General features: G+C 42.0%; 1 protein-coding gene across 5 annotated transcripts in view; it reads right to left on the reverse strand.

Annotated features, from left to right (window-relative positions):
- dock7 (dedicator of cytokinesis 7) overlaps positions 1-16,152 on the reverse strand; it is a 91,787-nt gene that overhangs the window by 1,191 nt on the left and 74,444 nt on the right. For 3 of the 5 annotated variants that reach the window (XM_056277934.1, XM_056277932.1, XM_056277931.1), the window contains 6 exons: positions 7,430-7,555; positions 6,768-6,857; positions 6,147-6,383; positions 1,791-1,934; positions 1,317-1,423; positions 269-436 (listed from right to left, as the gene is read on the reverse strand). In XM_056277934.1, the coding sequence (XP_056133909.1) occupies positions 269-436; positions 1,317-1,423; positions 1,791-1,934; positions 6,147-6,383; positions 6,768-6,857; positions 7,430-7,555 (872 nt within the window). Of the gene's footprint in view, positions 1-268; positions 437-1,316; positions 1,424-1,790; positions 1,935-6,146; positions 6,384-6,767; positions 6,858-7,429; positions 7,565-16,152 lie in introns of all 5 variants that reach the window. The other 2 variants (XM_056277935.1, XM_056277933.1) reach the window with 1 other exon arrangement.

Genomic DNA, 16,152 nt, shown 5'->3' on the forward strand with positions numbered 1-16,152 from the left:
TACAAAGTATAGTCTATAAATGATGAGCTACCTTGTCAAGCTGTCCGTTTGCTGCATGATTTTTACAGAAGCAGAAACAAAATTTTAATAAATAAGATTCAATTTGCCATGCAATGCTCTCTTGCCCTCAGTCACTTTGACACAGTCTCTATTGCTCATGCACACACTATCTCAGACTAACCTGCTCTCACTGCGTTTTCTTTTCTCACACACACACACATACACACACGTGTGCGCGTGCACTCCGAGAACCCCCGGTCCACCCTACCTGTGTGAGTTTATCTGCAAGACTGGTTTATAAAGCTGAGGGATCTTTCTGTTGATGAGGGGCTGCAGTGCCTCTTTGAGTCGGTGGTAATTTCTTTCTAGCTCCCTCTGGTACTCTTTCTGATCTGGACCGATCAGACTCTTGTTCTTTCGCAGGGCATCTTCACACCTTTGATAGAGAAATTGCGTAAAATGCCAGTATGTCAGTTCTGGACTGAACAGCTTCCTGGTTCATCACTCGAGACAGGAAAATCAACTGAAAGTATACAAATTTCCAAGTTTAAATTACTTTAACAAAGGGCTAGAAGTCAAACCATCATGGGGTGTGGGCAAGGCTCAGCATTTTCGGTTTTTACCGATTTTCACCGAAAAATACCCAGATTTTTTTGAAGGAGCAGATCAGTTTAAACTGATTTTCGCCCGGATTTTATGTTTCCACGGATCCAAAAGTTGTTCCTGTTCGTGTGAGGTTATGTAACAGTGTCCTCTTGTGGTGAAATTCGGCATGCTGGGTGGCTTTGAAAACTAAAAACCGAAAAACGCTGAGCCTTGGGTGTGGGATATGACGCATGACAAGAACAGTGTTTAAGACATTAGAGATTACGTCCAAAACAACATTTCCTATTGGCTGAAGGTCAGAACAGCTAAAGTCGAGCATCTTGATGCAAAATACCTGGAGCTACAAACTTGTTCGAAGAGTCACATTCTCTCATTCATTAATAAGTTTTTTTTTAATGTTTTTAATGAAACATTTAAATTTTACTGGACCCAACCTGTGCTTAAAAGGATACTAAATTTCAAAATGAAAACATGAGTATTGACAATAGGCAGGTCTCAATTTGCAAATTGAAAGAAACCACGGATTTATTCAGGAATTATTAGTTTCTAACTTGAAATCAACTTGGAAAATTATGTAAATTCTCTTGAAAACGGGGTACACCATTTCTCTTGCTTTTGCATAAAAAATGAACAGCAAAAAAAAAAAAATCCTCAAGCAATTTAAATACACCTTCAAATGTGTTCTTCGAGCCACTGCCTGCTAGCCTTACCTCTTGGTGAAGTCCTTGAAGCAGAGACGTAGCTTATTGTGGTGTCTGTACAGCTTTGGATCACTGGGGATCTCTGACAGGAACACCTGGGCAACTTCCAGAGGTCCCTGACAAACGCAGCACGAGTCCATTTATTCAACATATACTGTTCTGATTCTAGGAGATTTGGGTGTATACAGATGAATTACTCAGTAGTTTCAAATAATCCACAACCTTTACAGCCATTTTAACACTAAATACTATTGTGTTACTTCAGTGAATACCGTTTCATAAGCACGCAAAACAAAAACGGAATGGTAATGACACAAATTGTCATGTTTGGTGTTAACAAACTGTCAGTACTTGTGTCATAAACTGACAAAAAAGATATTCTATAAAATTAATTAACACGCAAAATTAATTAACCCTCATTAAATGCTTTACATGCCAGAAAATAATGACTATTGGGTCCATTTTGTTCTTTTATCACTTCACCTGGTTGACAGTTGTGCCTACTGAGCCCTGTAGGACCATCTGCAGCATTTTGGCATCAGCAGGGTCCTGGTGGGTGGCGAAGGCCAGCTCCTGAGTCTTCTTCTGCATGTCCTCTATGGCTACCTCAATTGGCATGGATATGATCTGAAACATGGCAGCACACACATGAGGCTTTACTGACCACGGTAGGTGCCGACAGCAAGAAGACAGCACATGGCATGGCCCCTTTTAAACTGTAGATCACACAAGCACCCCGAGGTGAAACACATGCAAAGTAACTGGAAGAGCACACTCAGTAGAGTGCCGACCCCCGCCAGGCGTATCTTCACTTCTCTGGTGCTTGGACTCGGGCAAAAAACCAGCTGAGGAGTGAACGCTCAACTGTGGTACAAAACAGGTTTTTCAAAGGTTTTGAATGACCACAACCACAAGAGGTCCTTGATTATATAGTCATAACTGCACAAAGCTATTAAGCCGACAGGCCCAGTAAGTAGTATGAGAGATTAGCAGTGGACAGACATACTCACACAGACAGAAAAACCAGTGCTTTTCCTGGCATTATAAGACTTTTGTGCAGCGCCCAAGTCGATTGAACGGGAAATATGAATAAAAAGTTTTTTAATATGCAGCACTCAAGCTAAACAAATCAACCAAATAAAAACATTTTGTCTGTCAGTCTATGGATGTGCAGCCTCCTAGACGGACTCTTGCATGAATGCAACCAAGTCTAATATGAACTTGCACGTTCCAAAAAAAAAAGAAAAAAGTTTGCTATTGTGACCATTTTGGTTTAACCTTAACACGTCTTTATTATGCGATTAGTCGCGGGCGTGAGCACGTGTATGTGTGTCTGTCTGTCTGCAGCTAATCCCGCAAACTACTGGACCTATCAGCCTAAAATATTTTGTGCACAGTCATGACTGTATGATGAAGAACCTCTCGTGTTTGCAGTGATTACAAACCTTTGAAAAATGTTTGTGCTGTCGCCACTCCCTCTCGCCATTCACTCTAGCCTGCTCGCCAAGCGCTGCTCTCTGTCGCTGCCCAATCGGAGTCCACCGTGCGCATGTGTGCACATGCACGAGGGTCCGCCTAGGTCTATTAAGTCTCTTAGCATAAATATGTGCTAGAAGCTTGTAATCTTCACAAAGGAGTGTAACAGGCCTCCAATTGTCCAAGGATAACTGATCTCTGTTCGGTTTTGGTATAAGCATGACGACATCTTGTTTCATAGATGATGACAAAATACGAGTTGTCTATACATTCTTTAAAAGCATCATTAATCAGATCTTTAATTTCAGTCCAGAAGTGTCTATAAAACTCTGTTGTGAGACCATCTGGGCCCGGTGACTTTCCATTAGGCATCTGACAAATGGCAGTGTCCCACTCCGCTATAGTAATTTCAGCTTCTGTTAGCCCTTTGAAACTCTCATCTATTTTTGGGGTCTGTTCCTTTAACAAACCAAGGGTAAAAAAACAGCCTCTTGATTACAGTACTTAGAACTATGCCCTGTGATGGCCTGGCGGGGCCCTGTAATGGCCTGACGGGGCGCTATGATGGTCTGGCGAGGCCCTGTGATGGTCTGGCGGCCTGTCCAGCGTGTCTCCCCGCCTGCCACCCAATGACTACTGAGATAGGCTACAGCATCCCCGCGACCCTGAGAGCAGGATAAGCGGTTTGGATAATGGATGGATATGTGATCATCAATCGTCTCCTGAGCTTCACTCAAACAATTATTAACATATAGTATATTTATTACCGTTTTGGCCTGTCTATTTTTTTTCATATATTCAAGGATAAGATCCTGTTACAAAGTGAATTGCTTTTCAATAAATTACTGTTGAATTTCCAGTGGAACATCCTAGGTTGTGGTAAACCGTAATAACACAATGGTCAGTAAGGGGAGAAGGACAAACATCACAATTAGAGGACAATTCGACTAAATTGCTTGCTATTAACCAGAAATCTAATTTAGAACATTGAGTCCACATTGTGTTGTTACTCTGTGTGTATTGTTTCTTTTCTGGATTAATTTTATGCCATATATCAACAAGACCAAGTGATTTGGGAAAGTAAGATATCAAATGAATGAGGGTTGAACTGGGTAGGAAGACTGTCTTGCCATTTGTCTGGGACCACGTTAGAGTCACCCGCGACAATAGCTTTCTTCCAATAGTCAATCCTAGAAATCAATCTCCTCGTTTTGGCCCGATTAATATAACTATATATATTCACCAGAATATAGTTACAATCATTAAGTTCAATGATAATCATAAGCCAGTGGCCCCCAATATCACTCTTATGATCCATAACTTTGCCATCCAGTCGATTCAATAAAATTGTCACACCCAGTGAATATGGAGTACCATGAGAGAAATGTCGACACTACCCCATTGGGATTTCCAAAAACGTATATCATTATCAATAAAATGCGTCTCTTGAAGGAAAAACAATTAACCCTTGGTTGCTCCTTAAGTAATCCTTAAGTAATCCTTAAGTAATTCATTAATTCTTTTTTGCAAGGAGCAACTCCTTGCAAAAAAGAATTAATGAATTACTGCCTTGCCCTTTGTGCTATTCCTTTAACCTCTAACATTTAACAATAACAAGGAAAATACCATACAATATAAATTGAATGTGTTCACTAACTCTATGCAGGATTAAAATAAGCACTAACCTTCCAGAATTATGTTTCTATCAACCAACAGCCAAACACTATTGAGCCCCATTAGTTGGTTATGAAGAACAAAGCTTGAAACAAGCTAATTGTTGTGAATAGTAAAAGTGATGTAATGTAGAATTAGCATACAACGCCAATAGCCCCCCCTTGTCATGTAGGCTTAGCTACATACACTAAAACATTTTTGTCAATAACAATGTATACCTCCAACAATTGATGACGATGCACTTCTTCCGCCGACTAATGACAGCACAGCTATCCTGCAGATAAGCTTTAAGTCCCCTTTTCCTATCCTCCTTGACTTTTGGCCAAAGATGAGCATGGGCTTCTCAGTCCTCTTTACAGAAGTCGTCCCTATAGCAGAGTTTCATCTTGTGGCAGACGTTGGCATTTTTGGACATCTTCCAAACTTGATCGCGGACAGTTCTCATAGAAAACTGTAAGATGATCTGCCTGTTGACTCTCATTTTTTGGCCCAGCCTGTGCACTGTATCCACCGTGTTTTGCAGTTTCTCATTTGAGAGGGGGGACAACCTTGGTCAGGATCCTAATCACTTCTTCTCCGATGTCTCCCCCCTCTCTCTCGGGGATGCCATTCAGCCCAAACGGCCATCTCCACTTGTACCTTGCATGCTCCAGACATGATTCATGCAGTGCGGCATTCTATTTCTGTAGTGTGACCACCTGCTTCTTCAATTTGTCCATGTCTTCTATTATTCCTTTCAAGGCTAACATATTTGCGTCAACCGACTCTTTGATTTTGATGAACGCCTTGGTATTTTCCTTCAATTGCCCCTCGAAAGCTTGGATATGGTTACCTTGGGTATCAAATTCACGAGTGAGACTCTGGCATTTAAGAGGACACTGTTGGACACGTCTTCCCCCTGAACAGAAGATTTCTTAATTTTCTTTGGGCTTGGGCTTTTCAACAGAGTACATCGCCTGTCTGGTCATGAGTCATGAGTCGGGTTCTGGGAAACTTCTTCTCTTTGTTGTTCCATCCAAACGATATCCTCCTCATCACACGCTTGTTGAAGAGTGGCTAATGAGTAGCCATGATCTTCACTAGCTCTAGCCATAATTCACTCACGTTAAGAAATGGAACTTAAGATATGTTGAAGTATTCTTTCTTGATGTCAAGACTTCGTGCATGATGGCAACTGTATATTTTTAAAGTTTGACTGTACGTTTCGATGATTTGAAGGTCCTTAAAGGTCTCAGAGCCTGCAATACGTTCGACCATTCACTCCACCATCTTGGCACACCCCCTCCGTAGAGGAAGTTGTTCCTTTATAACTTACACATTTTTTGGATTATCACGATCATGTCGCTGTTCGATCCAAGTCAACTGTAGAAGTGAGTCGCGCATGTGCACAGTTGACTTAGATTGGGCAGCGACAGAGAGCAGTGTTGGTTGAGCGAGCCAGAGAGAGAATGAGGAGAGGGGGCAGCGGTAACGAAAATGTGTTTTTCAAAGGTTTTTAATCACCGCAACCACAAGAGATTCTTGCTCATACAGTCATAACTGCACAAAAAAAATTGTAGGCTGATAAGTCCAGTAGTATGCGCAATTAGCAGTGGACACACACACACACACACACACACACAACTACTAAACACATAATTCCCTCCAGGCTATCTACCCGGCGGGGATAAAAACATATCGTTTACTTACTTCCTCTTTGTGAATGATGTTGATGCGCGTTTTGATGTACGGGAAGGCATGGGAGGTGGTGAGGATGGTCTTGCGTTTGAACTGCTCGTGCAGGTCTCCATGCGCCCGCCCGTCCAAGGTAAAGGGGGTGCAGTAGACGAAGCGCCGCAGGTTATAGTTCTTATCAAAGTAGGTGATGCGGTCCTTCATCTCGTATGTGTCAAAGTACGGCTCCACATATGTGATCTGGATAAATGCCTGGAGAGGGATGGGGTGAATGTGGATGCAGACACAATGTGAGATAGTGAAAAGGCACATAAGTAAAAAAAAAAAATCATGGAAACAAACAAAACACCTCTGATTCCTGGTATGATGTCAATAAGCCTGCATTTGCATTTAAAATTATTTATATGTTTAACCAAAACCAGGTGAACTCTTTAATTCACAACCACACTATATTCACTCACAAACTAAACCTCAAACATAATCAGACCGAGTTATGGACTAGCATATTATCTTAGTTAGACTTGCTCAAAACTCAAATTCGGGTGACCCACTGACCCAGCATATTAATGACGGGGGGAAAAAATGAATGACAGAACATACGAGCCACCTTAAATGCACACATTGCCTAACGCTGACCTTGTTTGGGTCTAATTTACACTTGTCCACTGGGTTGGAGTCCTTAATGACTTCCACTTGTTCTTCTCCAAATCGTTCGCCATAGAAACCCTGGGGAGAAATACGACACAGGGCCTACTCAGTCCCAGGCAGGAGGACAGTAACATCACACACATCCCAACATAGGAAAAATGTTCGGGAAATAATGAGGTTAAATTGAAATCTGAAAATCACACACTTGTTTTCCTAAGTTCTACTTATTAATCATTTAAAAATATTTTCAAAATTGTGGCAATACATTAGGGCTGGACTGATGGTAGTAGTTCTGAGCATGTTGCTTTGAACAACACAGTTGAGTCAAGTATTACAGCCAAAAAATGGGTTATGGAGCAACTTCAGGACTCCACATGACAAGAGAAGCAGCATGATTTTAATAGGCCTGGGTCGCAGTAAGAAAGATCAACATTTTCTTAGTGGACTGGGGCTGGCAATGTTTCAAAGCCACTTCCTTTAAGGAGATAAACTAGTGGGACTTAGCTGACCAAATTCCAGCGCTTGATACCCTCCACACACCCACGCACGCACGCACACATGCGTGCGCACACGCACGCACGCACACACACACACACACACACACACACCATTTTCTAGAAGAGATATCTCAGGACCTTTAAGGCTTTTACCTCAAGTCTATGCGAGATTTCTGCTAGCTTGGTGATAGCAGGCTCTTTGTACACAAACTCCTGCTCATCCAAGTCGCCAAATTTTGAGCCATAGAAGCCAACTCTGAAGTACGTACCAAACATTCTCTTCCCGTCCTGCAAAACAGAAGTAAAAGTTACCTTTAATAAAGACATTGGGCCATAGAAGAACAACGTGCTTATTTCTAACAAATCATCAAACTGCTAATGTCCACTAAGACAGTGGACATTAAGACAGTGACGCTACGCCATATTTCTTAGACATTCTCAGTTAACAGTTTTGTCCTGGTAAGCTAAGTGGTGAGATAGTGAGCAAAAGCTGGTCTTTTTTGGAAGAAATGTTTTAACATAGTTGAACATGGTGGCCAGTCAAGAACTAGAACCATAAAGAGACACACGCTGCTTTATCATCAAATGGGAAACTTGTGCGTTACCCACAAAGACCAGGTTTAAATCACTACCTCATGCCACACACTTTTGACAGTATGTGCCAAAAATGACAGCTCCGAGGAAAGAAAACAGTGATATAGAAAGTGTCAACATCCATAAGACCCTCTGATTAGAGTAAATGTTACTAGTAACACTGATAAGAATAAACCACAGGCATTCGGTCTGCGATCACTGGTGCTGTCTCAGGCCGTATTTTAACTCAGGAAAGTTGAGAGATTTCAGTATTCAGTCATAAAATTGAAAGTATTTACAGTGGTGCTTGAAAATTTGTGAACCCTTTAGAATGTTCTATATTTCTGAATAAATATGACCTAAAACATCATCAGTTTTCACACAAGTCCTAAAAGTAGATAAAGAGAACCCAATTAAACAAATGAGACAAAAAATATTATACTTGGTCATTTATTTATTGAGGAAAATTATCCAATATCTGTGAGTGGTAAAAGTATGTGAACCTTTGCTTTCAGTATCTGGTGTGATCCCCCTTGTGCAGCAATAACTGCAACTAAACGTTTCTGGTAACTGTTGATCAGTCCTGCACATTGGTTTGGAGGAATTTTAGCCCATTCCTCCATACAGAACAGCTTCAACTCTGGGATGTTGGTGGGTTTCCTCACATGAACTGCTCGCTTCAGGTCCTTCCACAACATTTCGATTGGATTAAGGTCAGGACTTTGACTTGGCCATTCCAAAACATTAACTTTATTCTTGTTTAACCATTCTTTGGTAGAACGATGTGTGCTTAGGGTCGTTGTCTTGCTGCATGACCCACCTTCTCTTAAGATTTAGTTCACGGACAGATGTCCTGACATTTTAATTAAGAATTTGCTGGTATAATTCAGAATTCATTGTTCCATCAATGATGGCAAGTCGTCCTGGCCCAGATGCAGCAAAGCAGGCCCAAACCATGATACTACCACCACCATGTTTCACAGATGGGATAAGGTTCTTATGCTGGAATGCAGTGTTTTCCTTTTTCCAAACAACACTTTTCATTTAAACCAAAAAGTTCTATTTTTTGGTCTCATCCGTCCACAAAACATTTTTTTCCCAATAGCCTTCTGGCTTGTCCACATGAGCTTTAGCAAACTGCAGATGGGCAGCATTTTTCTTTTTGCAGAGCAGTGGCTTTCTCCTTGCAACCCTGCCATGCACACCATTGTTGTTCAGTGTTCTCCTGATGGTGGACTCATGAACATTAACATTAGCCAATGTGAGAGACACCTTTATTACTGAAAAGTTACCCTGGGATCCTTTGTGACCTGGCCAGCTATTACACGCCTTGCTCTTGGAGTGATCTTTGATGGTCGACCACTCCTGGGGAGGGTAACAATGGTTTTGAATGTCCTCCATTTGTAAACAATCTGTCTGACTGTGGATTGGTGGAGTCTAAACTCTTTAGAGATGGTTTTGTAACCTTTTCCAGCCTGATGAGCATCAACAACGCTTTTTCTGAGGTCCTCAGAAATCTCCTTTGTTCTTGCCATGATACACTTCCACAAACATGTGTTGTGAAAATCAGACTTTAATAGATCCCTGTTCTTTAAATAAAACAGGGTGCCCACTCACACCTGATTGTCATCCCATTGATTGAAAACACCTGACTCTAATTTCACCTTCAAATTAACTGCTAATCCTAGAGGTTCACATACTTTTGCCACTCACAGATAGGTAATATTGGATCATTTTCCTCAATAAATAAATGACCAAGTATAATATTTTTGTCTCATTTGTTTAACTGGGTTCTCTTTACTTTCTCTCTACTTTTAGGACTTGTGTGAAAATCTGATGATGTTTTAGGTCGTATTTACGCAGAAATATGGAAAATTCTAAAGGGTTCACAAACTTTCAAGCACCACTGTAACTGAGTAAAATGTAAACAGTTCTTTGCATCTCACAAAATGAGATGAGAACAAGTATGTTTGTTAATTATATACTGAGGGTCAATTTGCATTGTAGGAATGACGGTAGACAAGACCTGGCCTGCTCTCTTCATGGTAGAATGCTTTCAAAGTATCCCATTGCATTTAAGTGTGTATGCGTACGTGAAAATGTTGCATCTTCAGCCAGTATTGATGCAATGTAGAGCTGGACAATATATCAATAAACCGATATCATGACACGAGACTAGACATCTTCTGGGATTTCGGTTATCATAATATCATGACATAACTTAAATGTTGTCATTCCCTGGTTTTACCAGTTGCATTAGAGTAGTAACACAATCTTCTGATCTTATTAGATGTTTTGGCTGAGTGAAATTAACAATGAATGTCGCTACCTGTTTGGTCATCATATCCACATAACTAAGGATGATTTCTATAAATTTTCTTGTGTGTAAATATCTTATGAAAGTACCAATATTCATCCCCAAAATATCGTCCCATTATTGAAAGATGTATTCAGTCTAAAATATGATATCTGATTTTATCAATATCACCCAGCCATAGTGTAATGTGTACATTTATGAGAATGTGTCTGTTCTGCTCATTGGATGGCTCCCTTCTAAGGCCAGTGTTAAATAGCATAGTGTTGACTAGACGCCTGAATCAAAAGCCTCAAGGCAAACATCCAATATCTGGTCAATAGGGGGCAAGGTCCCTCACAAACATGCAGAGATAAATATTACACCATTAGCCTCTGCAGAATAGTCTGCATTGTTGCTGCACCTCAAGAGGGGACAGATTCTTCAGAAAACCTGGCATTACTAACACTGGATGTGTGCAGGGCAGATTATAAGGCAGTTCTACAATGAGTACCACTGCAGTGCGTAACCTTAAGTTAACAGGTGAAAAGAATGGAAGTTAAACATGAAACCACAGTTTGCATTTGGTTAGCCTGTGCCTACGCCAGCCAACTAAGCAGGCAATGACAGAGAAGAACCACACGAAGGAAAATAGGGTAGAAAGAAATGTTCACGTTCTTTTCAATGCTCCCAGATGGGAATATGAAATAAACTGTAGCCTATTTCTATTTTAATTACTGATTTCTATCCGGCTTTTGTGAAGACATTTTGTATGCACAAAAATACCTCACATTCCTACAAAATAAAAATAGGCCAAGCTAAAAGAGCAGTAACAGTTGAGAGGGTTGATAAAAAGCTGTTATTCATTGCATAAATCAGCAACAGGCGCTAGCATGAGAAGTAATGCAAGAATGAAAAGGAAACACGCAAAACTAGAAAGGTGCTCCATCTTTAAGCACATACTTTAGGTCAGGAAGTGCAGTGATGCTGTGTGTGTGTGTGTGTGTGTTAGTGTAGGGGGAGGGGAAAAGCAGTGGGTGATTTGAGGTAACAAGAAGGGGTCTGGCGCCCTGTCTGTTTACATGAATTATGAAATACTCGACTCCTGTATTAACTGTAGACATTTGGGCTACATCTAAAGAGAAAGTATCGGTGTCTTTCCATCACCCACTTTAGTCCATGGGCCAGAGCCCAAAATTTCCTATTTCGGTACACTCAAGGTGGCAAAACTTACTTATAATTTTTGAAAGGATCCATGTCTGTAGATGATATTTTGGTATGATAACCATTCCTGAGTGGCAGCTGTATCACAGTTATCAGCTCATGAAGTTAACCACCCCCTAAAGTACATTGCATTTTAGACGCTGGTGCATATCCTGGTTTAGCCTCATGGTCAGGACATTTTTCAATGTTCTATAATATTGTCTTTGGTATCATTTTAAAGGGGACCTTCTTAGCTTTCATTCAAGCCCTGTTGTGGATATTTCTCACAAATATAGAGGTCACTTGAGCTCTTCAACCCGTCAATACCACACATCTTTCTGCAATGTTCGCCTAAACTATATACTTTCTTTTAGCCCTGTGGCATCTAGGAATATCAGGGACACAAAACACAAAAACTGGAATACTCACAGGACTGTAAAGATTCAGGAAATGTATAATATACCCATACTATTTCATTGTGTGAGGTGATTGTGAACCTTAAATTAGAAGGGCATTATTACTAAGAAACTAACTAGACCAAAGCCAGTTAGTCCATGGGTCAGACCAGATATCGATATCACCCAAGGTGACACAACTTCACTGGTGCCATTTTATTTGGTACACTAACAGAAGTAAAATAATACATGATAACCTTTCCAAATGAGCAGCTATTTCATTTTTCTTTTAAGAAACCTGTTTCTGTGCCTCTCACGATTGTGTATTTGCCCAGATTTTTACAAATATAGCATTTCAGCACCCCTGGTACTGATTAGCCTAGCTTAAACTCTGGGACAGTTCTTAGTTGGCCAACAACCAAGGATAACCAGTACTGTGTACTTCCATTCATTGTGCTAAGCTAGGCTAACGTGCAGCCAGATAGCTTTCTACTAAACACATATAGAGGAAACAGGTATCTATCTTCTTGTCTCACTCTGGAGAAGATTGTAAGCTAATTTCCCATAATGTTAGCATGTTCTTTTAATGTATATGTTAATATGATTAGTTAAAGTGGCTACGAGGAACTTTCATCTTGTGTTGATTTTAGCGGCCTCATGTGGACAAAATACAGCTGTTGCATAGCAACTAGGTAATGTATCTATTTGTGGCTATGTAAGATAAATAATGGTAATATGACGCTGGTGAAGCAAAGTAAACTTTGTTTTAGTAGTGTTCATACACCTAAGTTACATGTATTTGTTTGTATGTGGCAGGTGAAAACTGACTGAATATGGCCACTGGTGAACAAGCAAGTTTTTACCCAATACCAAAGCGCCCACGGGTGGAGTGCATTATCCACTGTTCTGATGATACAGATAAGCTGGTTTCACTACAAAGTGTCGACTCATGGAGAACTCTGCTCAGGGCAGCTCAGATACGAAATCATGCACCAGTTTTGAAACTGGCAAAAGACATTCCTGAGGGACAGATTCCAGCAATCTACTACCACAGAAAGTGTCGCAGTATCTTCACTATGAAGCAAATTCTTGATGGCCTCCTTGCAAAAGAAAAGAAAAGTTGTGTCTCTGCTGAAGAGAAACAATCTAAGAGAGTAGCTCGACATGCTCCAAGTACATCTAGGACTTATGATGCAGAGTGCATATTTTGTCAGAAAAACAGCAAATATTCCAAGAGACAGAATACGAGAGAAGTACTGGTGCAGTGTCGAGAACTGCGAGCTGATGCAAAGATCAGGAGTGCAGCCACAAAGAAAAGGGACAGCAGAATCCTTGCCATTGTGAGTAGAGACCTTATAGCAGCTGAAGGGCACTACCACAGGTCATGCTATAGACTTTACACCAAAGAAGAGGTTTCCAAAGGAGAGGTTGCCAGCAATGAAGATGATGATGCTGCAGCCCAGTATGAAGCTGCTGTGAATAAGGCATACAATGAGCTGTTCCTCTTCATCAGGATGGAGCTTTTTGGCAATCCTCAAGTGATGACAATGACTGATCTCTCTTCTAGACTGGTAGCTTCAATGAACTCCCAAGGCATTGCCCAAGTCAAGGAATCAACCAAGAAGCACATAAGGCGAAACCTGGAGAGTGAGTTTGCTGGAGCCTTGCAGATATTCCCTGATGAGAAAGGAAAATTCCTCCTCTATCCCGATAACTTGTCCATGAGGGAACTTGCCAAAGAAAATCAGTCTCTCAAAAGGGAGCTGCAGACCCTGAAAAGTGTCAGTGCACAAGATGTTATAGCCAAAGCAGCCATCAAATTGAGAGCAGACATTAAAAGTCAAGATGTTCCTCAAACCTGGCCGCCTGAAGTCAAACCAGAAGCAGAATGTCCTACCATTCCAGAGTCGGTCATTATCTTCCTGTACTCTCTACTCACAGGCTCAAATGATCCTGATCATGCATCCCAGAGAGTGCAGTGCCTTCTGCAGTCATTTGGCCATGACATAGTATATGCAGTGACATGTGGAAATACCAAGCCTTCCAAGCACATTGTTCTGCCATTCAGTGTCAAATCGTTGACAGGAAATGTAGAGTTGATAAACATCCTCAACCGACTTGGTCACAGTGTGTCCTATTCACAGATGGAAGAGATCAACACTGCCCTGTGTCTCCAGAAACTCTCATCATCAGGGAGTGGCATTGCCCTTCCAGCTAACATCCATCCTGGCATATTCACAACTTTAGCCTGGGACAATATCGACCGTCTTGAAGAAACTGTCAGTGGTGAGGGAACATCTCACAGAGTCAATGGGATTGCTGTGCAAGCAAAGCCAGTCAACCCACTTCCTGTCCAACCCGTGCCCACTGTTCCCAAAACAAAGAAGAGAAGCATTGATGGACCCCCACCAATGTTACCAACTTACAATGCTGGACAACGGGTAGGGCCACCACAAAGCAAAAAGTCAGATACCGATACTGCAGCCAATACTAAGCTTGCCAGAGAGAAAAACCTTCTTTGGGTCCTAGCACGCATGTCACAACAAGAAGAACAGTCAGTCAGCAGCTGGACAGGCTTCAACATCCTGACTCGAGGAGAGATGACGGTCATCCCCGACAATATAGGCTATCTGCCTATCATCAATGCTCCAGCGACACAAATGTCTACTGTCAACGAGGTGCTTAACCAGTCACTGAGCATCATGCAGTGCTTAGGCCTAAGGAAGATTGTCTGTGTCTTTGACCAAGCCCTGTATGCGAAGGCTGTCGAGATCACATGGAAACATCATGACAAGTTCCATGATATCATCGTTAGGCTTGGGGTATTCCACACCATCTGCACACTGCTGGCAATAATAGGAAAGCGTTTCCAAGATGCTGGACTCAAAGACCTCTGCATTGAGTCTGGCATGATTGCAGAAGGCTCAATTGCTGGTGTTATGGATGGCCGCAAGTACAACAGGGCAGTGCGACTACACAAGCTCCTGTATGAGGCTCTCATGTGACTGACCTTGAATGGTTTCCTGTCCTGGTTGGAAGAAACTCACAGGAATGACATGGTTCACCTGAATGAGACACTGAAGACCATTGACAGCCTTGGGAAAGAAGTCTCACAACATGCTTTGAAGGAGGTCCTCGAGAACAGCTCTTGTACACGCATCATGGATCTATTTGAAGTCTACCGTGAGTTCCTTAGAGGTGGAAACGGCAGCCTCTCGAACTTCTGGATGTCCTATTTGGACATGGTTGAAATCTTGTTGGGGCTCATCCGAGCATCCAGAGAGGGAGACTGGATGCTACACTTGGCTAGCATTCGAGCAATGATCCCATGGTGCTTTGCTTATGACAGGATGAATTATGCACGCTACCTCCCCTACTACTACGCCCAGATGTCTGAGCTGCCCATCACACACCCAGATGTGTACACAGAATTCATGGAAGGAGGCTTCTCAGTCCAACTGGGCTCCACCAATCCCTTTGGCCGAATCCCTGTTGACCAAGCTATAGAAGAAACGGTGAACAAAGACACCCAAACAGCTGGAGGGACAAAGGGATTCAGCTTGAAGCCAGGAGCTGTGACCAAATATTATCTCACAGCTGAGTATAGAAGCATGTACCTCAGACAGCTGAGAGACCTGACAGGTCAAGGCAGGTGCAAATGGTCTCATCCAGATCTAGTCCAAGGATCAAGAGAGATGAAGCAGATGTCCAGTCTCTCATGGACCTTATGGAGAATAACTGTCAATCCTATGTCCCCTGATGAGATTGATTTGGTTAGCCTCTCCACTGGCAACATGGCTCCACCTGATGTGACCATAGATCTCTTGAGAGCTCTTGAGAAAGGAGAAGAGGCCTACCAAGCATTCCAGCAAACAAGGTTAGATGCAGACCCACCACCTGTGAAATTCCACGACAAGATGACCAAGCAAAGTCTGAAAACATTCTCCAATGTCAGCACAAAACAAGCTCATGGAAAGAAAGCACAGGATGTGGTTCTGAAGGCAGATAGAAACCTTTTCAGTCACATGATCCTGGTGGCTGAAAGCAGGAAGGTGAATCTGAAGGATGTCCTTGCCTACCCATTGGGCCCACTACCATGGGCACTGGCAAATGCTGATGGGTCCTTACGAAAAACAAACAAGGCTGCACTTGCCAGAGAGCTTGAAAAGAATGTATCTCCTGCAGAAGACATCCCAATCCCATCTACTTCCATCATTGATGGGATGAGCCTGGTCCAAAAAATGAATGGCAACAACAAAACCTTTGCACAGGTGGCAGTCAGCCTTGACCCAGGTCCTCCATGAGGGAGCACAGAGTGGGAGGATTGATGTTGTTTTTGATGTCTATCACCAGACTTCGATCAAAGATGCTGAACGACTGAACCGGGGTGGAGACATCACTCTCCAGTACAA

Source organism: Lampris incognitus, chromosome 3 (assembly GCF_029633865.1).
Source record: "Lampris incognitus isolate fLamInc1 chromosome 3, fLamInc1.hap2, whole genome shotgun sequence".
NCBI lineage: Eukaryota > Metazoa > Chordata > Actinopteri > Lampriformes > Lampridae > Lampris > Lampris incognitus.